The sequence below is a fragment of the Symphodus melops genome (assembly GCF_947650265.1).
Source record: "Symphodus melops genome assembly, chromosome: 13".
NCBI classification, from domain to species: Eukaryota; Metazoa; Chordata; class Actinopteri; order Labriformes; family Labridae; genus Symphodus; species Symphodus melops.
In genome coordinates, this window is record NC_136703.1 from 3462718 (window position 1) to 3484929 (window position 22212).

The 22212-nt window shown below is 41.0% G+C and overlaps 2 protein-coding genes across 11 annotated transcripts; one reads left to right on the plus strand and one right to left on the minus strand.

The window, feature by feature from the left end:
• Nucleotides 1-1497: 1497 nt before the first annotated feature.
• On the plus strand, nucleotides 1498-17249 carry csde1 (cold shock domain containing E1, RNA-binding). Of its 10 annotated transcripts, none has more exons than XM_079360486.1 (23): nucleotides 1498-1607; nucleotides 3883-4541; nucleotides 5403-5677; nucleotides 7476-7674; nucleotides 7811-7977; nucleotides 8695-8781; nucleotides 9109-9206; nucleotides 9308-9389; nucleotides 9475-9603; nucleotides 11707-11832; nucleotides 11968-12183; nucleotides 12507-12677; nucleotides 12774-12938; nucleotides 13099-13110; nucleotides 13282-13299; nucleotides 13993-14100; nucleotides 14257-14435; nucleotides 14520-14632; nucleotides 14719-14838; nucleotides 14929-15107; nucleotides 15229-15392; nucleotides 15487-15619; nucleotides 15768-17249. In XM_079360486.1, exons 3-23 carry the CDS (start codon nucleotides 5552-5554, stop codon nucleotides 15813-15815), a joined length of 2640 nt encoding a protein of 879 aa, XP_079216612.1. In that variant the 5' UTR covers nucleotides 1498-1607; nucleotides 3883-4541; nucleotides 5403-5551; the 3' UTR covers nucleotides 15816-17249. The 10 variants fall into 10 exon arrangements, with proteins under 10 accessions (XP_079216612.1, XP_079216608.1, XP_079216611.1 ...); XM_079360482.1 differs by lacking the exon at nucleotides 5403-5677 and adding an exon at nucleotides 6690-6878; XM_079360485.1 differs by lacking the exon at nucleotides 5403-5677 and adding an exon at nucleotides 6690-6878 and having other exon boundaries at nucleotides 12507-12647.
• Nucleotides 17250-18542: 1293 nt separating this feature from the next.
• On the minus strand, nucleotides 18543-20307 carry rassf11 (Ras association domain family member 11; the record flags this gene model as incomplete). Its single annotated transcript, XM_079360516.1, has 3 exons — nucleotides 20291-20307; nucleotides 19934-20046; nucleotides 18543-19855 (listed from the first exon to the last, which is right to left on the minus strand). Exons 2-3 carry the CDS (start codon nucleotides 20034-20036, stop codon nucleotides 18543-18545), a joined length of 1416 nt encoding a protein of 471 aa, XP_079216642.1. The 5' UTR covers nucleotides 20037-20046; nucleotides 20291-20307.
• Nucleotides 20308-22212: the final 1905 nt, after the last annotated feature.

Here is a 22212-nt window from a genome sequence, read left to right on the forward strand (position 1 = left end):
ATTTCCGCCACCTACTGGTATGGATCCGAATGTCTAACGTTTTTTTATTTCTTTTTAATATCTAACGTGTTCTACTTTCTGGAAGTAATAATATGAAAGGGAAAAAAACAAATAAACTTTGTTTGTCTAAAAAAAATCCAATAAAATTCTGAATCCTTCGTTTTCTGAGTTCTCTTTTTAAGATATCTATTACATTGAAGGATAAGGATAGTCTTTATTGATCCCCCAATGGGGGAAATTTGGGTGTTACAACAGCTCCAAAAACAGTAAAACAGGGAATATAAACAGCATTAATAGCAAAAAAAGAACAGCTATGACTCAGTTTACATTAATTAAATAAGGGGGATAAAAAATAGAAAGACTTAAATAATACAAGGCATAAACATAAACACTATGTACACTTTTGCTCGTGGAAAGACAGGAATTAAAACACACAGTGTGTAACATTAATGACAAGGTGATTACAGTACAGAGTCATGTCATGTGGCGGGATGTTGTTAAACAGTCTGACTGCAGATGGGATGAATGACCTGCGGTAGCGCTCAGTCTTGCAGGGTGGGTGTCTCAGTATGCTGCTGAAGGAGCTGCTCAGAGACCCCACAGTGTCATGCAGGAGAGGGATTGTCTATGATGGATGTCAGCTTCACTAACATCCTCCTCTCAGCCACCTCCTCTACAGAGTCCAGAGAACAGTCCAGGACCGAACCGGCCCTCCTGACCAGTCTGTTCAGCCTCTTCCTGTCTCTCTCTGTGCTCCCACCTCCCCAGCAGACTACTACAAGATCACAATGTTTTGTTGTTTCTTAGTTGTTGTTTTTTTCTTGCTCTTGAACATATTACAAGTACAGACAAACAAGGCACTTTCCAACATCAGGATGTCTGTCATGTGCCTCATGTTAGGTGAGAACAGCAGAAATAAAATGAAGAACGTATAATAAAAATATGAATAACTGAATGAAAAAAAGAGAAACGATATAGCCCATGACGTTTTTTTTTTAACTTAACCTAATCAAATCAATTTAAGTTATTGCTTGTCTTAAACAAGTTAAAATGACTAACTTAAGAGTTAAAGCCATTCCTCCACTCGTTAAATCTTGGTTTATAATTATCTGTATTTCTAAATAAAAAAGCACAACTTCCAGTTTAATTGAGAAGTGTTGTGGCCTTAAATGACTTTTCTTCACACTGGATTTCGTTCTTGAAAAAAAAAAACCAAGTTGCTACGTGTGCTCTTGGAGATTCTATTGTAGGAGAAGATATGTCACTGGGAAGAGTTTCTTTTGCTGGGTGGATCGCCTTCAGGTGACCGGAAGTTGTGAACAATTATCTGAAAACAATTTACATAAAACATAGATGTACAGTTACGCAATGTTTGAGTCTAAATAGTAATCTAGACGATATTACAACAACTTCTACGCATCTGTATGTCCTGTCACCCATATCTTTGCAATTTAACAGCATCAGCAGCGCAGAATACACTCTTTCCTTCGATAGACTCTCTGGTCGACCAGACGCTGTCAAATATCGCGATATCCGCTTCCTTAATCACTACGTAATGTGCCGTGCTGCTTCTAGCGGCGCTGGTGACAGTGCTGAAAGCTGTTGGGGTGAGTTTATATTAATATTTCGTTTTAAAGCAACACTTTATACTTCTTTTTGCAAAGGCAATATTAAACGAAGCCTTTTCCTGAACCGTATGTGTATTGAATTGAACGGGATATCTTGAAGAAAGTCGTAGGCAGATCTGGGGCCTGGGTGGGCCGCCGTGTTTTTTCTCCCCATAAATCACCACACATAAGAAGCCTGCTAAGCTAACTGTAGCAGCAGCGGCTATTAGCCACGTAGCTTTAATACACGCCCCGGTCTAAATGAGGTGTCAAACGTATTAATAGACAACGCCGTGTTTTTAAAAATATTGCTCTTTGTATGTGTCAAACAAACAGCACTTTGTTAAAATGTGTGTTTGGGACATTTCTGACACGTTAGGATCAGAGTATGTGTTGCCATAGCTCCTTTGTTGTCCCGTCCTCGTGCTGTAAACTGTCCTCCCTTTTAACCGTTAACGGCAATATTACAATCCATTAATCATAATGTCAATATAGTTTATCTTTCTACACAAAATAGTATTTAAAATAACCTAATAGTTCGGTTTTAGCATCAGTCCGTCGACCCATGTACATCTTCTATGCACCACGGCAGTGCACCACTCCTACTAAGTATGATTTATTTACAATTAATTAACGTCGAAATCTGAAGTGTACCGACGTTTCCATGACGACCGATGATTTTGTGCTAAGCCTCAGAAAAATTGCTTTTTTTTAATGCAGTCTGTTTAGTGCTGACTTTTTAGACGTACCAAACTTCAGCATGCATACAATCAAAAATAAAGTGAATAAATTAAATAATAAAAAAAACTACTCAGCTGAAATGTGTTGATTTTCATGACGCAGTGAATTGATTTTTCTTTTGAGCTTAAAGTTGGAAACGCCCGGGGGTATCTGCTGTTTACCACTGTTAGCACGATGCTAATCAGCCTGGGTTCTTTTTGTCCACTGCAAGGTCATTAAGACGATTATTGTGACTGTAAAAAGCAATACATTTAATAAGCAGTATAACAAAAGAGCAAACGTCCTGAAATGTGGGATTGTTTAAAGGACCCTAACCCCCCTTTGTTTTATTTTACAAATGTGCCCGCTAGCATAGATAGTGACGTTTTCAGCAGCTTTCCTGCCGCAACGTGTTGGATCAGGCCGTGTTAGCGTTTCCAGCTGAGGATGGCGGATTGCTAGGAAGTCACATGGCTGCTGGTCCTGTCAGAACTGCTGTTTGTTCAGGACCACATAGGGGTACAACCACGATAGACTATTGATATTATATTTAATCATTTGGCACGTTCCCCTGGTCTTTATTTTTTTGTATGATAAGCAAGCTAAACTGTAGTTTATTATTTGTTAGTATGTGCTGAAACGGCCAATCGGAGCTTGTGGTTTTGTGGGTGGACTGTTTTCCTGCTTTCTGCGTCACCAAAGCTGAAAGAGGAGCAGAAAACCCCCCTCTCTCCTCCCAGGTTGTTTTTACTAGAGTCGTTTCTTTTCATTGCTCACAACCTTTAGCCTACTTCGCTGACCCATCTTGTGTTAGCTGACTGTACTTTTTGTACTGTCACTGGGTCACACAGTTTTAGATCTTGTTTATCATACTCTGTAATAATCTCCTTTTATTGCGAACAAAACGTATGTTGTTTTTAACGTTAATCTAGATTTGAAGTTTTAATCTGATTGCTTTTAAGCGTGCGCCCCCACCCCCCAATTCTGTGAGGAATTAATTTAAGCATTGTATGGTCTTAAAAATTAACCTTCCAGGAAGTCAGAAGAGGGGGAGACGTTGAGACACAGTCACAGCAAAGCAGAAGAGATATCATGTGTCCCTGGTTGGCTCATCCTGCTTGTTTTCAATGCTGAATATGTAGGTCAACAACACTCCAGTATAACCTACTGACGGACAGTTTCCAACAAAGTTTAGCAAAACATGCTCACAGGGTACACACGCACAAACCGGCATGTACTGTCAGGTATGCTAAGGACTGTTTGGGCCACAGCTCTTCCCTGCCTGTCAGCTGCCTAACACTGTGGGCTGTAGATCAAGAGGCATCTGAGGAAAACCTATTTTTGTACTTGTGAGTCTGGGGGCCAAGAATGAAGTGATCTCAAAACTTAAAACCCTCTGCGGCTTGTGGGTTTATTGTTGTTCATGCTGAATGACATTCATTTAACAGTGTCATAGAATTTCTCTGTCTCAATGTTAAATTGTTTAACAACAAATATTTAAGTGAAAGTAATTCGTCCTTCCAAGCTAACGTATTCTGCTTTTCCTCTCCGACAGTATGAAGTGACACGGAACTGAATTTTTGTACCATCCGCAACTGCTTCAAGTTCAGATCACAACAAAGAAACTGAAGATCAACCTTCCAAAACAAGCAAAGTTGCAACACCGAAGACACATGGAAAACAAAATATAGGATCACTTCAAGGTTTAAAAAAAAAACACAAGAAGTAACCAAATCCTTAAACGACCAAAGAAGACGCACATCAGCCCAATTGAAACGCGGAAAGAGAAGCAATCCAACACCCAAGCATATTCCGAGAAGAAAACGACTGATCTGAAACCAGAAGTTTGTGCCTACTCAACAGCTTTGACAAAGCACACGTCCCAACGCTGCTCCTAGCCCTCCTCATCCTCACCACACCACCGACTCACCACCGGGGTGTGGAGTGGGCTGCTGTCTGCTAGTTTTTTTCCCCCCATAGATCCCCCTGTTTTTCCCCCCCCTCTACGTCTCCCACTGTGTTCATTATATTTTCTTCTAAGCAGTGTTATTACACCTGCATTTGCCTTTTTTGTGCTAAGATTTCGCCCCCTTTTTTGCTTTATGCAACCATCCAGAACTTGTGCCAGAAACCTGTAACAAGTGTGTGTGTGTGTTCAGCTGTGTGCGTGAAGAGATCTGCAAGAACCTCCAAGATTCAAGACGACACATAAAGGTTGGTTTCAGTTGTAGTCCCTTCATCATGTAAATAATGACTGTACATTTAAAATGCTGTTTGTTTTCATTTGTCTATTTTTGGACGATTTCCTCACTCAAATTGCTGAAAATATATCAATGTATCCGCGTTAATACTCCAGATAAAACTTTTGATAAGAGGTATTGAGACTTTATTTGACCGCCTAATATCCAGACCATAAACAAAGATTGCGTAACACCCTGTTGTGATTTTGGTTTGTAAAGCTGTGCTGATTTGTCTACGTCTATATGGTATCAGTTTATTTGAAACGCATTTAACTTGGACAAACAAACATCTGTGGTATTATTTTAAAAATGTCTTTTAAGTATTAAAAGTTTATCCATCGTTGGAATCTCGTCCATTAGTCTGGGCCTCGAAATTTCAGGTTGTGATTATGTAAAGCACAACCTCAGGATGGCAGTGTCATAGAAATGGTAAACAAGATGGGGGGAAAAAAATCAAAATGACAAAGATGTAATCAAAGGATTTTGATTGAAATTTAATAAAATATAATTAATACTACAACTTTTGAGTTTAACATCTCGGTAACCTCTACATTTCTATTTGCCGAAAATAGTCCTTCAGTGTAAGCCAGCTGAACTGGCAGCACCAGCTCCAAACAGTTAAACGGGTTATTCAATTGAGAATGATTTGATTGCCTTCCCACACCCAGCACGCACGTTTTCCTCTTCTGCTGTATCAAATCTTGTCCTCCCTGATTTCGGCCTCTCCTTGGGAACAAAAGCCCGCAGCTATTTTCCTTTTGTTTGTGACACTTGGCACACTGGCTGACCTATCTGCCTTACCCGTTATGTTTGTTCCTTCTCTTCACCCTTGCAGACATCCAGCGGTGTATCATTTGGGTGGTTACATAGGAAATAGAACTTAACAGTGAAGCCAAAAAAGAAAAAAAGAAAAAAAAAAAAAACAGACAAGTAATCAAGTTCAGCAAGTGCTCGAGCAAGTTTGGGCCGAGTTTATGGGAAAATATGGGCAGCCCCTGGAAAGGCTTTGTTGAGTTTACCTTGCCTGCGTCGCCACCCACCGCGTTTGTTAGCGCTGACCTGAGCAGCACCTCCCCTGTCGGACTCAGCCTGTCGCCATATGGCCGATCCGTAAGTTCCACCTTCCCACCTCTTTTTCTACGTGCCCCACCCCATTGAACACCATCCACCCACCTTGCCCTGCATTTCTCTGCTGTCAATGGCCTAACCTCTTCCATCCTTTTCGGGCTCCCGAGACAAGCCTCTATTCAGTTTTGTTGCAGGGTGAGGGGTGTTCTGGCGTTAAGACTTGTTCAATTTGACGTTTAGGTTTTGTTTTACAACTCCTAAAGAGTCTTCATTGATTTAAAGAAAAAACAAAAAAAAGTTCCATCTTAGATTTATTTTGCGTCACAATCTTGAGTTATTTCGCCTTGGCAACAGACAAAACTATGTGGGGCAAAAAAAAAGACTTTACCTATTGGTCCAATGGGAAATTTTTAAGTAAAGTTTGCGATAGGTCCTAAAAGAAAAGAGGCTGCTCTGGGACCCCACTCATAACCCATCACCAACTCTGTCCACTGTAGATGCACCGCTGTCATTTGCATTTTCTGATTCTCCATCTTAAGTTGTTTTTTTTTCCTTTTACTCGACCTTTAGTAAACTTTGCAACACTCGACTTAAACTACTTCCCCATAAATTGGCAGTGCAAAGATGTTGGTCGATATTTTCAGTTCTGTCTTTTTAATGTTGGGAAACACAAGTGTCTCTTTAATGTGATTGATTACTTAGTCGTGATAAAGGAGGTATCGTTTCAGAGCGGTCAAATGGACTGCTGCTTGGTCTTTTGGTTTCAGGAACTCCTTTTTAGGGTTTTGGAGAAGGTCATGAAGGGCTTCTGAATATATAATAAGACAGCAAATGTAGAAATCTTTGTACACGGAAGCATCTTGTGCTTCGCTGTGACTTCGCTGAAACATTTTTGTTGGGCCTTCGAAAAAAATTTTAGATTTACTGTTCCTGCAACATGGCATGCTTTATCCATGTCCAGTGGAAGGCAACTTGAGCTCATTAAACGGGTTGAAGTGGGGCAGCTTGGCAAAAAATGTGAAATCATCATGACGCTGCTGCCTCCTTCCAACAGCATATTCCTGCCCTAACTCCAGCGTCAGAAATGGAAAGAGGCTCTTCCGAACCACCAGTGGCGCGCAACACTGGCCCCACCCCCTCTTCCTCTACCGACCCTGTGCCTATACCCCGCTCCCATTCCGTCTCATGTCGTCCCAACCCTGGAAGTAAAAAACACAAGCGGACTCCTCTGTATCAGAGATCAGTAAGAGGGCATGTTTGGTGGTGCAAACACTGACTCTAACAGCCCTGTGAGCAGCTGTGCTCGTGCAATGTTTGTTAACAGCATGGTGTGAAGTGTAACGGGATGATTTTAAGTGACCTTATCAGGATTTGTTAGTGGGCTTGTTGAGGAAAGAGGACGTTTTTCAAACACTTGTCTAACATGAATTGCATGACATGATGGTGGTGTTGGCGTTTTTTTTTTTTTTTAGGTGATATGAGACTAAAATCACTTGACATTTGAGTTGACTTTGGTTTCTAGACGTCATGTTACTTTTACACAAACTGTCGTTTTCTTGTTTGTTTTGAAGATTCAAACAAGTTTGTTCCAGGTATTATCACTGTTTTCCTCTACGGAAGAAAAGACCCCCCCCCCCCCCCCCCCCAGACTGTTGCTTTTCTTTCTTTCTTTTTATCAACTTTTAAAATGTGCTGAACCTGCATGATTTGAAGCGTTTATTTTTTGTTCTTTAAGGTTGGCCTTAAACACCACATTAAACGGTTTTTGTTATTTTGCCTGCTTCATATTGAGCCCTTGCTGGATCCATTTCAATACGTGCTTCTCTCTCTCTCTCCCCAGATGAGTTTTGACCCTGGCATGCTCCATAACAATGGACACACTGCATATGCCAACGGCACAGGGCCTGGCATCAGAGAGATCGGCGTGGTTGAGAAGCTGTTGACCTCCTATGGGTTCATCCAGTGCTCAGAACGTCAGGCTCGTCTCTTTTTCCACTGTTCCCAGTACAATGGCAACCTGCAGGAGCTGAAAATAGGAGGTGAAAGTTTCTGAACTTGTCCTCGGATCTTAAATACTTAAAACACCTGAGCTGGGTTACTGAAACATAAGTTGTCTGTGTATTATTAAGCAGAGTGTGTTAAGTGTTTGGTTGTCTTCTGCTTCTCTCTCCTCAGATGATGTTGAGTTTGAGCTTTCCTCTGACAGGCGCACTGGCAAGCCCATAGCAGTGAAGCTGCTAAAGATAAAGCCAGAGGTGCTGCCAGAGGAGCGGATCTCGGGCCAGGTGGGGCCAGACCTGCACGCCTATCCCTTTACTGTGCTGCATGGTTATATTCATCCAGTTAAGGAACACCATTTTATTTTTGGTTCTGTCCTTGTCTGTCCACCTAATATTTATATTTACATGGCCCATTGTCTTTTCTTTTTGGGGCAGGGGATGTAATTTGTAAGTACGTTGTGAAATTAGAAACCCCCTCCCCCTGTAATCCCACATCTAAAATTTCAGAATAACTTTATCCACAAAGTTTTTGCAATTTTACCTTCAGATTTGGCTTGTTGTGCTGACATGCATGAGTGCTGATTAGTATAGAATGTCTATTGAACAAATATAGTCAAGTGATCCATTATAATTGGTGTATTAATTTCTCATTGAAAAACTTATATAGAACTCAAGACTTCTCCGAAAATGTACTTCATTAGCTTGAGCTCAACAGGGGCACTCGGTGCTTTTGGACTTCTGTACTTGCCTCATTATTTACAATTAAAGTTTACACGGAAATATAAATGTAACACAGAGAACAATGTGACTAGGTGTAGGGCGTATATCGGAGCCAACATTTCTCAGTGAAGAAAAATCATAAACGGTCCGTGCCGATAACTTGTGGATGGTGCACCACATCCGTGACACTTGACATACTTGTTACTGTGACATTTGAAATTCAGCCATTTCATCCATTATCTGTGCATTAGTATTTTAGTTGGGCTTCTTTATTTACAATCAACATTCTGTCTTCGATTGGAAAATCTTAGATTGCTAACCGTTTTCACCTTCCTGCAGGTTGTCTCGTCCATCCCCATGCATTTGGATGGAAAGTCTGCTCCTGGCCAGGTGCCGACTGGCAGCGTTTGTTACGAACGGAACGGGGTAAGACGAGTGGCGTGGACTGTAGCTAGTTTGGTAAATGAAATGCAGAATGAAACATTTAAAGCTTCCTCCAGCCAATACCATCTAATTTCTTGTATGTCAGGCATGGCAATGTTTTAATACACCAAAACTCAAAATGTATAGACAGATGTTGTCGATCATGATGCCATTAGCCTCTCTGAGCTGCGTCTGTTTTGATTTGATTAAGGCATTATCAGCCTCCACATCACACAGCTTACTGTCCTAGATGTGTTGGCGTTCTCTCTCTTAATGGATGGTCTTAAATGTGAAATTCCTTAGTTGATTTTGTTTTTACTGACTCCACAGGAAGTCTTCTACCTAACCTACACTCCTGATGATGTGGAAGGTAATCTCCACCTGGACACAGGCGACAAAGTTAGCTTTTACATGGAGACCAACAAGCAGTGAGTCTGAAATTCAGTTTAATGATTATTTTAGTTGGTCATTCCAAGTTTGAAACTAGTTTCTATATGTCACTCTTTTGTTTTGTGTTTTGTTTTTTTAGCACTGGTGCAGTTAGTGCTCGTAATATTCAACTTGTGAAGAAAAAGCAAATGAGGTGCCAGGGTGTGGTGTGTGCTACCAAGGTAAGGGACACTGACATTATACACCTGCTTCATTTAGGCTTATCTTTGACTTCCCTGTTAACCCAGCGTTGTGATGCATTTTCAGGAGGCGTTTGGATTCATTGAGAGAGCGGACGTCGTGAAGGAGATCTTCTTTCACTACAGCGAGTTCAAGGGTGATCTGGAGGCTCTACAGGCTGGAGATGACGTGGAATTTACCATTAAGGACAGAAATGTAGGTGTAAAGCGTTGTTCACCTTTTCTTCCAAGAAGCTACCTGGTAGCAATTTGACTCAACACATAGTTACTGTATGACATCCACCACGAAAACTGAGGGTCATAGTGGAGACTGAACACATTAAGGGGGGTTAAAACGATTGACCTTCATTTTAAAAGATAAGAAAACATTTGCAAAATAAAATCAATCAATAAATGCAAAGGGACTGGAGAAATATGGGAAGTTGCTGGGACAACCATGCAATGTGCAGTGGCTCCTAGCCTGACTAACCTGGATCTAGCAGAGGTATCCGGCCCAATGTGAAACACATTAAGTAATTAACACATTTGGTTTTATAATCATGGGAAATAAGAGGAAAAAAGACAAATGTCCTGGAAAATTATTTCAAGATTTTCCAGTGAGATGTATATCCCCACAACTGATGCCATTGTCATCTGACAAGGCCTGCACATTGTTACAGATCTTATAACGTGGTGAAGATGTTTATGGACTGTGGTATTGTGGGCATAAGCGTGACGTCACACAGTAACACCTGCAAGATGGATGACGTTCAGGTAACTTTATATCGGTCATGGCTGACCATCAAATAATATAGGAAATATAATGTTTCTGATGTTTAAAAAAAAAAAAAAAAAAAAAAGTCCCTGTCGGCTACTTGCTGCAGTTTTTCTTTGTCAAACAGGTTAACATCTTCGTCTTTGTTCCACGGTTAGATAATAATGTTCCGTTGCTAGCTCGCTAGCTTCGCAGCTGAAGGCTTTAAAGTTTGCGATTTAAATCCGCGTCTCGGAGCGCTGGTTTTATAACGTGTTTGGCATTGTTGATTTAAGAGACCTCGTGGTTAAGAGCTTTGTATGGCAACCAAACCGCGAGTGAGTCGACCGCCGGCTAGAAAAAACTGTCGAAAGGCACTTAAGAAAACAAAATCGTTGTTAGCGTCGTGTCATCAAACCGCGGAACTGTAAAAATGGGCCGAAGCGTTAAACAAATGTGCAACTTCAAGACTTAATATCACAAGTCATGTATCTTTAGAGTCTCGGCTTTTGGTTTTAACAATCATAGTGTGACTTTAAGATTTGCTACGGTCGTTATTTGCTAATTTTCGATAAATAATTGACTTGCAGTGAAAAGACGAGACGGGTGTGTCTTCACTATAGCTTCAAGCAAAAATGGTTTTACATCCTTTTCATAGATGGAATAATCAGTCTGTTAATAATCAGTGTTGTAGAGAAAAGGGAAGACAGATATGAATAAGACCACTGCTCTTATTCATATCTGTAATGTTTAGTGATTTAAATTAACATTTGCTGTCATTATTAGTCATAAATTTAAGTAAGGTGGGTGCGAGATGCTTTAGTCTGCACTTTTTATGTGGAAAGGTTTTGGGTTTCTTTATAGGAAACTAAATGTTTAACGTACTTAAATTCATTGGTACAGTGTATTTGCATTATTTTATGATCATTTTGTCATCCTTTTATCAGCATGTAAGAATTCATTTTATCTGTAGGAGGCAGATCTTTTGATTTTCCCCAGAAAGGAACATGATGTGCATGTATGAGAATGATGCCTTCCTGTCAGACCAGCTAAATAGTCACAAATTATCTCTTGAAAAAAATGAAAGGAAATCTAAAACATGCAGAGTGGTTCCTGCTTTGGGAGAGAAAATGAAACCTTTTAAGAGGAGAGCCAAGCACTCCTTACAATACTTCTGCTAAGTGTGTGTGCGAGCCAGTGCTGGTGTTCTGACAGAAAGTTCTAAACATGCAGCTCTGTGCAGTACCACAAGAATATTTGATCGGGGCAAGATGTAAATTGCCCTGAAGAAATTATTTCATGGTGGACATACAGATGACCTCTGCATTCGTTTCACGCTGTGGTAATACTTTTCAACGAGGCAGCACAATTGACAACACTACCTGCAACTCTAAATCACCTCCTCCATCTTGAGCACTAATTGGACTCAGGTGTGCAGCTCCCAGAGAGAGGACACAGATCTGAGCTGCTTGTAAACGCACACATATCCACTTTGGACCCACTTTGACATTTTTTGATTTTCCTGAGAATGTGTAGTCTTCACATTTAATGTGCTTGTGTCTGTAGGGTAAAGAGGTGGCCACAGATGTGAGACTGCTCCCCCAGGGGACAGTCATCTTTGAGGATATCAGCATTGAGCAGTTTGAAGGCACTGTCGTCAAGGTCATACCCAAGGTTCCCACCAAAAACCAGGCAAGTAGATTAAAAGTCAGGCATGTTTAATTCTCTTATTTGTGAAAATTATTTTGCTGATAAATCAAACATTTTCACTATGAACCACCAAGCAAGAGTGTGATATAGTTTTTCAACAAATCTTTCCTTCCATAGAACGACCCTCTCCCCGGTCGTATTAGTGCCCGGATTGGTTTCACTGACAAGGAGCTACCGTTTGGTGAAAAGGACACAAAGTCCAAGGTGACTCTGCTGGAGGGAGACCACATTCAGTTCAACATCTCGACCGACCGCAGAGACAAGCTGGAGAGGGCCACAAACATCGACATCTACCCAGACACCTTTGACTTCACAAAGGAGACCCGAGAAATGGTGAGATATGCACACGAACAAAGGAGACTAGCGTCAGACTACGAGAGGCATCCTGGGGAAGATATGTTTCATGTGAACAGAGATGTTGACATCCTGTCCAATAAGGATGGCGGATTAAAGAAAAATAAATACTTAGTTCCGTTTTAGCGTAACAGGATTGTACTTTCATTCAGAACATAAACTTTTCCTCTAACAAGGATGCACGTTTTTCTTGCATTGTTGTACAGATGAGGGACTTTATCATATTGAAGGGGCTGCGTTCATGTAACTGAAGTGAATGCTCCTTTCAGACAGCATCTTTACATCAACCCGTCTCTTTGCAGGGTGTGATTGCAGCAATCCGCGATGGCTTTGGCTTCATTAAATGTGTCGATCGAGACGCAAGGATGTTTTTTCACTTCAGTGAAGTCCTAGAGGAGAGTCAGCTGCACATCTCCGATGAAGTGGAGTTCACTGTTGTGCCTGTAGGTCCTCTTTATAACCTTTTCGCAAAAGTATGTATCCTGGATGGTCATTTAAGCCGGCACATTTGTATCATCTTTCATGGACTTGAATGTGCATTCTGTAAGCGGCTCTTCTGTTGTTGGCAGGATATGCTGTCGGCTCAAAGGAATCATGCAGTGCGAATCAAGAAGCTGCCCAAGGGCACGGTGTCCTTCCATACCCAGTCTGAGCAGCGCTTTGTGGGCGTGGTGGAGAAAGAGCTTGTGGCCACCTCCAACAAGAATACCAGTCCCACCAGGGGAAAAGAAAAGGTATAATATTGAACAATTGTGACACATTACACAGAGCAATACCTTGGTAACGTTTAAAACAGACGCATTATAGTTACTCACTCAAGTCCACTACCTTTCTTTTTTTAATTGTCTTCTTTGTTTTCTTCTTCAATGACATCATCCTGTTCATGCTGGTTAGAAAAAAGACAAGGTAGGATGTGCATGAAGCAGCAGTAATGATTAAAATGCTCATTTGTTAGTACAAATCTTAGCATTTTGATCGTCCTAACATTTAGTCTAAAACAAGAATCAACCAATACAGCAGTTTAAGATCACCGGATTTACCAGTGTGATGAACTATTTCCTCTCTCTACTTTTGAAGGGTAAAGTTGTAGAAAAGGTCAGTGTGCGTGCAGGCCTCTGGCCCGCTGATTGCCTCTTTAACCCTTTTGTTTTACAGCATGGTATTTGACCACCATTTGATAACATTTAGAAACGAGAACTCTTTATTCCACTGAGTGTGTCGTAGGGCTGCACAGTTACTGATCAGACAGGAATCCCCATTTAAATTTCAGAATGATTTCTAATTAAACCACTTCTTTCAGTCCTTCTTAATCTTAACAGCAGCTGGTCGAGTGATTCTTACTCCACCACGCTCTGGTCTTAACGTTTGTTTTTTATTTAGCTTTAAGAGTTGATTTTTACACTGAAACAATTAAATTATTCAAGTTTGTAGCAACACACAGCATATTAGGGATTACAAATTATTCACGCAGCTTCGCCAAAAATGAGTAATTATGCAGCCCTGCGTTGTAGGCCGTATCTCAGAGCTGTTGCGGCAGACCGAGCTAACACTAACCAACTAGAGTGACATGCCGGTGCCTCGGGTATGCTTATGTAGGCCGTCTGCACACCATCTTTTAATCAACTACATGCGCTCATCTCATTGAATCAGTTATGACACGAGGTAGTGTGCACCGGTTTAGTTGAGGTGTAGTGCTGACAAGCAAATCGGCTTTGCTAGGAGCAACCGGAACAGCTTTCAAATTTTGTAATAATTGGAAAGATAATGGTTTTTGTTTGGTTTCTGTAGGAAACTGAGGAAGGAACAATTGCATATGAAGACTGTGGAGTGAAGCTTACTGTACCGTTTCATGCCAAGGACCTGGAGGGGGGAGGTCTCCCACAAGCCGGAGATAAGGTACTTTAAGTCAGATGGGATTTGAATCAGTATGAGGCCTGCTATTTCTATAGTCCCATTATTTTCAGAACTGTGTTGAAAATTGTTAGACTAAACTTAGCAACAGATTTTTATTTTCCCCTCGGATTGTGTCTGATCACGCTCGTCCTTTTTCAGGTGGAGTTTTCAATTAATGAAGTGAAGCGAACCGGCCTGCAGAGTGCAGTCTCCATCAGAGTCCTCAACAGAAACTCCTCCAACACCAAGAGACTGCATGGATTTGTCGCCACGCTGAAGGACAACTTTGGTTTTATTGAGACGGCGAATCATGATCAAGAGATTTTTTTTCACTACAGGTAACAAAAACAAGACGCATGTGACTGATTTGTATGTTGTCATCCAAAGATCTGTAGATTCATGACGGTCTGTTTTCGTCTTAGTGAAATGTGTGGCGATTTGGAGAACTTGGAGCTGGGTGACACGGTGGAGTACACTCTCTCGAAGGGGAAAGGAAACAAAGTCAGCGCTGAGAAGGTTACTAAAGTGGCTGCAGGTATGAGGGGGATTCATTTCTTTGATTTAAGCATTTCCTTTTAGACATGACGGTGACTATAAAAGCCCACGTTTGTACTCTTACAGTGAATGGCATTGGTGACGATGTTGTGGCTACAGTGATGATGGGTAAAGTCATCCGTCCCTTACGCAGTGTGGATCCTTCACAGACAGAATACCAAGGGCTTATCGAAGTCGCAGAGGAAGGTTGGTGTTAGATTTATGAAGCGTATGCTGAACTTGTAGTTGCTTTTTAATAATGATTTTGTGGTTATTAAATGTGTTTCCTTGTTTCAGGTGGGGTGAAAGGTCAGAATTATCCCTTTGGTATCATGGGGATGGCAAACAAGGCAGACTGTCTGCAGAAAGGTGAACTTGTGAAGTTCCAGGTGTGCACAGTAACCCAAACTGCACAGAAGATGGCGTGCAATGTGGTCCCTCAACGTAGAGCCATGGTGGAGTGTGTCAAAGACCAGGTAGAGATCAACTTAACTAAAACTCAGTATAGATATACTCGCACTCACTCACACACACGCTCTCTCTCAATGCTGGAGACAGCAAATGTCCATGAATGCTGATGTGTTTTGTTTCTTCTAGTTTGGCTTCATCACATATGAAGTTGGTGAGAGCAAGAAGCTGTTCTTCCATGTGAAAGAGGTCCAGGATGGCCTGGAGCTCCAGACTGGGGATGAGGTGGAGTTTTCGGTTGTCCTCAATCAACGCACAGGAAAATGTAGTGCCTGCAATGTGCGACGAGTGAGGTGAGGGCTCCTGCTGACGATGCCGAACTTACTGTCAACACATACGAGTTGACTAATGCTTAAATTGTCATTACTGGTCTTTCTACCACCACAGTGAGGGGCCTAAACCTGTTGCAACTCCACGTCCTGATCGTCTGGTGAACAGACTGAAGAGCATCACTCTTGACGATGCCAGTGCTCCTCGTCTGGTCATTGTAAGACAGCCCCGCGGCCCCGATAATTCAAAGGTAGGACCAATCCTGTACCACTGCCACATTTTGTCTTTGCAATAAAGTAATTTCTTTGGATTGATCTTTTACCAAGTGCATTTCTTTGTTTTCTTTAACGCTCTCTCAGTGAGGAAACTGAACAGTTGTTTCACTCTTGTGTCTGCAGGGCTTCAATGTGGAGCGCAAGACGCGCCAGCCTGGTGTAATCGACTGAGCAATACAGAGCCCACCCTGTTTGGTGTTGTTGGATGATGTCCTGAAAGGCACAACGGGGTACGAGGGAATATGATTTGACACATGCTTGTACACAAACTCCTTAAAAAAAATAAATTAAAAAAATTCAGAAAGCGTACGCACACATACAGTAATCGGCATGTGTAATCTTTGTCCCCATTAAAACCTGCGCGGGAACTTCTTATTCCAGCTCCCTGCCTCCCATGAATGCGGTTCTTGAGTTCCAAACTGCAGTGTACATGGGATCTCTGAGTGTGTACGTGTGATGTATCCTAAAGTCATTATAGTGTGCAACCGAGGTATTTGTTTCTGAGGGTCGTGTCTCTCTAAATCAGAGTGGTGACTGTGTGTTTGTCTGCGTCCTGATCGTTTGAATCTGCTTTGTCTGGAATTCTGCACCTGTAATCTGTCCCGTGTGAGTAGAGTGTGACTGTTGGCATGTCTTTAAGCGTCGGCTCCATTTTTTTTTTTCTTTCTCTCATACTTTTGCTTACCCCTGGAAACGCACAAAAGTTTCCACTACTGTATGCTTTCCTATAAGACGCATAAAGCAAAGTTCCCTCCATAAGGAGGATCATATTTCTCATATGTGCGAGCTTAAACTGAGGATTCTTCTCTGCTCGGTTTTTTTGAGCAGTTTTTAAAATGCTTTATTGAAGAGCTGAAGTGAAAGCATGGTGTGTGTGTGTGAGTGGGAGAGCGATGTAATCTAATGGGATTTACTTTAACCCATCTGGAGCCTTTAGATACCTTTTTGGTATTCACATGCTCCACTTAAGCAATTTTTCCCAGGTGCAGAATTCCTCGTGGCATCTTATATCTGCAGTTCTTTTATACAATGTTTTTTTTCTTGCACATATTTTTTCTTTTCTTTTTTTTTTCCTTTTTTTTTTTCATTGAAACTCAATCTGCTAATATTGAATAAAGTAAGAATAATAAGGTGCCTAAAAACTACAAGCAAAAGGAAATAAAAAGACAAACATTCAGAACAATCTTAGGGTGGCTTTTCTTTTCTAGTAGAAATAATACTGATATGCATCCCAAACCTGTGGGTTGAACTATACTGTATGTATTGTGTGCTTTTTTTTTTTTTTTTTTTTTTTTTTTTCTTCTTAGTGAAAGTTCAAACTTGAGATATAATGAAACAAATTTAACTTAACAGAGAGAGAGAGAGGTAAAGTAATAAAAATCCAGCAAAAAAAATAAATAAATAAAAGCATCAAGAAACAGGTTATCAGTTATTGTGCTCTGCAGACTCGGTGGGGATGCTGTTGTGCCTCTGCACATTAAGTAACAGTCAAAATTAATTTCAACTTTGGAGATCACTGGGTTTCAGTTAAACCACGTACAGAGGTTCTCATGTACTTTTGTTAATGGTCTTGAATGAAACAAATTAAAAGTTTTATGAAAGTCATGACATGTTTTGTGTTTTATTTATTTCCCAGTCAGCTCTCTTTCAAACTGCACAAAAACAACTTGAAGCTTCGCGGTGAAATCGCTTCTTGTGTGAACCTTGCACACTAAAGGCCTTTAGTAGAGAGGGGTGCAGTGGTTGGAGCGCACGCCTCGTGTGGTCTTCCAGGTGGGCTGGTGGCCCAGGTTCTCGTCCTACCTGTGGCTTCTTTCCCGACTCCCTGATTTCAGACTATCCACTGTCCTATCTCAGATAAACGCACAAAAAATAATCTTACAAAAAGGTGCATAAAGGCAAAATAATGAGAGAAATATGCAATGTAAGTTTAGATTGTTCTATTATGGATAAAATGAGGGTAGATATGCAGGGGGTTTTTTGCTTATAGAAACTTTAAGCATTTTTTAATCTATTTTTATTACACGGGATCAGTTGACAATTAGAACATTCCAGAAATCCCTGATTTGAAGAGCTTAAGGTCGATGTGACGTTCAACAAATCTGAAAAACGACTTAAACGCCATTTGATGCTGATTAATGCAGAACAAATTGACCTCATTTCCTGAACAGTTTCAGTTCAGTTGCTTCCTGAAACAAATACGTTTTTACACCTGATGTTTTCTTTGCTATTTTACTAAATAGGGGATCCAATGTCTTATGTATTGTTTTATTTACATTTTACTCAACATACCAACTTCTGGTCGTACAACTCTAAAGGTCTAATTAATAAACAGGTGAAGCAATAACTTCAATGAACCCGATCTCTAGAATTATCACTGCCTACACTCTGACTTTCAGAGACTCTGTCATAGTGTTCAGAAATCTGGTTTGTTACTTCTTCTGAAAGCTCCTAAACTAAATTAAAATTTATGGAAATCGAAGTAGGCATTGTTTCCTTATTTATTAAAGTGTCATGTACAACATTACATAATAAAATTGTCTAAGTTGTGTACTATTTGGAAAGTATTCCTATCTGCACATTTGTTTTTTAACTAGACAAGTTACAGTTACGTTTTTAATCTTTTTGTATCTGTTAATTAAACATTTTACGTTTTAAAAATGCCAGGTACACTATTTTCTAACGTGCAGGTAAAAACATTTTACAACCACAGAATCACTGCCCCATCTTAACCAGTAGGGGGCTACCTTAACAAAAAAAACAAGGGAAAGCTGTATGCAATACTGGAAGTGGGTGAGAATTACAATCACAGTTTGGGATATTAAAACAAAATCCTAAAACTGTTTAAAAATAAGACGTGTCTAATACCTATGGTCTGTGTATTTCTGACCTTTGGTTTTAAACCTTGGTACTGCCCAGATAAATGGTGAGCTCAGAGCGGTGAATCACCTTTTTTTTACTCTGTGCTTGAGAGCTTTGGGCTTCAGACCAGCGTGTCCACCACTCCCTCAGCTCGGTTGGTCCTGTGGGCCGTCGCTCCTTTGTCTGGCTGGGAGCAACTAGAGCATGACGAGGGTTCGAGTCTTCTCTGGGCAGGAACTTCCTGTTAGTATAAACTTCAAGGTCCGATTGTTTCTGATTTAGGTTTGTAGTTTGAAGAGCTGAAATCTCAGCTGCGGCTTCTGACGCTGTCCCTGAATCCTCTTGAATAGTGTTTTGAGAAGCAAAAAAATCAAGTCCTTGCGTTCTTCGCCTGTACTCCTCCAGCTTTGCCTTACACTCCACAGCCTTTGCCTTCATCTCAAGAAACTGACATTGCAAATCTTTCTCGAAATCTTCCTCTGCCTTTAGTTCATTTTCCCAAAACTGGATCTGTTCAATTTCCTCTTCAACCAGTCTTTGCTCTGCCTCCTGTTTGGCTTGTTTGGCCTTTTGTCTTTCTTCAAGCTCAAGAATCAGCTTGTCTACGTCCGCTATCTGGACCTGCAGGTCCTGCAAAGAAACAAGCTGACGTATGATAGTTTCTCTCAGACTTATTTTTTCATCTTCACCTGTAGAACATTGAGAGATAAACTTGCTGTCTGATCTTGCGTCATGAGTTTTCTTGGAGTGTTTGCTTTCTTTACCCCTTGTCTGGCTTCCCATGCAGCAAGATGTTTGATGATCCAAGTCTGAATTGAAACTTTTCTGACCCCTAATTTTGCTACTTCGACTTGAGTTCTCTTTCTCAACCGTGAGAGAGACATTCAAAGAGGTACGATTCCTTCTATCAGTCCTTCTGCTGCTTTCCTTCTCACCTGCAGTACTGTAGACCTTGCCCTTCCCAAGACTCTCCAACCATTCCCAGGCCTCCTCCATGAGCGTCAGAGATTTTCTTTTTGGCCTTTTCAGTTCCTCTCTTTGCTGATCCGCCTCTTGTCTTAAACAGGGCAACGGTGGCAAGCTTTGACGATGCAAACTAAGCGAACTGCTGCCCCGTCGCATCCTGGGGCCGGCATCCTTTCGTCTAAGCGGTGGGCAGGGCTGGTATCTGCCAACTTTTGTCCTGCTCATTTCATCACAGACCGAGGGACCGTTGTGGAGCAGTGTGAGTTGTACCTCCTTGGCTTGCTCACCATACTTCCGAAGAGTCTCCAAAAGGCGTTCGCTGGGCGTCATGCAACGCTCGAAGTCTTTAAATTTCTCCCTTAACGTGTAACGTCCAGGTTGGCCTAAAGAGAAGGACATTTTTGTCAGCATGAGAACATAAATCTTCATACAATGTAGAGCCACAGGCATACTTTACATACCCAGAGCTTGAGCCAACACCACAACAACATCTTGGCATGTTGTTTCCTCTGTAATGCCACAGACAACACGTTGAATACCATCCACAGACACCTTGACTTCCATTGCACCCACTCTGTCATTGAAAAATGACATAAAGTCTGGTCAATGCATTAAACAATTTGTGTGACACAAGTTCTCTGTGAGACCGTTTGGCAGAAACAGCTACGTAAATGACCCAAATTAGCAATCCCTGTAATCTGCTCATAATACATTTGTCAAGCTTGGGGGCCGTTCAAAGATACAGTGCCACAGCCCCATTCATTTTAGAGTTAAAGCTAAGATTTTTCATTGAATGGTAAAATGCAGGAAGGACATACCTTTGACTCCTGCCTGTACAGATGCTCAGACCTCTCTGCTCTGAAGGAAGAGAAATCTTGTTGGGAGGAACACTTGAGCAATTAAGACCAATTAAAATTCCTGAAGGCATTTACCAGTGGAAAACAGATTACGATCCCACCCATATTGCATTGTTTACATTCATCCAGCACAAAGTACATATTATTTGATCTACGCTTAGAGAATACAGGAGATGTGTATGTAATTGTAAGTACTTATATACATGCCGTTAGCAGAATTTGAAGTAGGAATAAAATGTTTTTTATTGAATGTGAGCATCCCCATTGTTCCAAGGAAATGAATTGGTATTTGTAGCCATAATAAAGTATTAGCACCAAAGACACAATGTCCTGTTTCTGAAGATTGTTTCAAGCCTCAGTAGGATCCATGTAGTGAAGAAGATCTTCCTTCTAACTTACACAAATTGGACCGTGAAAGAAACTGTCCATGCTCATGTTTAAGTATAAAGGTCACATATTGTACTACTTCTCAACCTGTTTAAACCATTCTCAGAGCTCCCTTAAACATGTGCGTGAAGTGTTTTGTTGTAAATCCACTCTGATTCTGTATTCGATCATACCTATAAACCCCTCTATATCAGTCCTGCTCAGAACAGGCGGTTTCTGTGTCTGTAGCTTTAAATATGTAAATGAGCTGTGTCTGACCACGCCCCCTCTCTGAAAGGTCTTAAGTCGCTATGGCTTTCTCGCTCCATGCCCAATTTTTTACGATGAGTAACTTTTTAGAACATATGTGCTCAAAGAGGCCGTTTGGAGATTTTTCCTTCATGACATCACAAAGGGCAGTAGCCCCTCCCCCCAGGTGGGTGAGACTCCCACAGCTAGGTGTTTGTTCTGTCCTCTGAGGACATGGAGCGAGAAAGCTCGAGACACCTGAGCCCTTCCAGAGAGGGGGCGTGGTCAGATACAGCTCATTTACATATTTAAAGCTACAGAAACAGCCTGTTCTTAGCAGAGCTGAAATAGAGGGGTTTATAGGCACGATCAAATACAGGATCAGAGTGGATTTAGAACAAGACAATTCACACACATGTTTTAGGGAGCTTTGATATAAATTTAAACCTTTATGCTTGCATAATCTAGTTTTTAATTAGCTTTTGATAAACCTTGAGGAAGCTTTATTTGCTTATCTACAAGTTATATTTTATTATACTAAGATATTCAAAAGGTAAGACATTTCAGCCTCTATTCTTGATTGTTCAGGTGTGAGAAAACCTCATCTAAACATAATTAAATGAATGGTTAGTATGAATTCTGCTGTCCTGAAAACTGCCGGTGCATTCATCAGTGATGATGCAGTCGTGCTGTTTTTAGCTCTGGGTGTTCCTCTTTATCTTTCCAACAGGAAGGGTGATCACAATCTCAACAGAACATGGAAACAGGCTGAACTTGCAGACCGCTCACCACCAGGAATATACTCACTCTACAGTGTGTTTTCCACAGTTTTGTATTTAAGTTAACAAAAAAATCTCTGTACTCTATGTGCACATGACAAACATGCTGCAGGGTGTTGTGTTCTTTCTGCCAGAAGTGTGGCTGTATATGCAGAAAAGGTTTCAGATTTCTTCACACGTGAACTTGACCCCAGTAAAACTCTAAACCCAGCAAAGCCTCAAAACAAACGTTGAAGTATTTATGTCAAGAATTCAAAGGTGTTTCCTTCCAATCTGTTCTTCCTGGTATTCATGTGACTCATAATCTGGCCTTTTATTTTTTTAAATGCAGACTGGATCAATTTGAAAGTGAAAACATGGAAATGTTCCAACACAGCCAAATAACTCCCAGACCAGAAGCCGGTCATGGGCGCACCTGTTGTAATTTGGTAATGTTTGGCATCACAAATGGTGATGATAGGAGTAATTTGAGATGTGAACTTGGACTTG

Coding starts and splice junctions, on each gene's coding strand:
- csde1 (XM_079360482.1), top strand. CDS start 6,720: ATGGAAAGAGGCTCTTCCGAACCACCAGTGGCGCGCAACACTGGCCCC. Junction 7,675..7,810: donor GCAGGAGCTGAAAATAGGAG/GTGAAAGTTTCT, acceptor CTCTCTCCTCAG/ATGATGTTGAGTTTGAGCTT. Junction 12,184..12,506: donor CAAAGGAGACCCGAGAAATG/GTGAGATATGCA, acceptor GTCTCTTTGCAG/GGTGTGATTGCAGCAATCCG.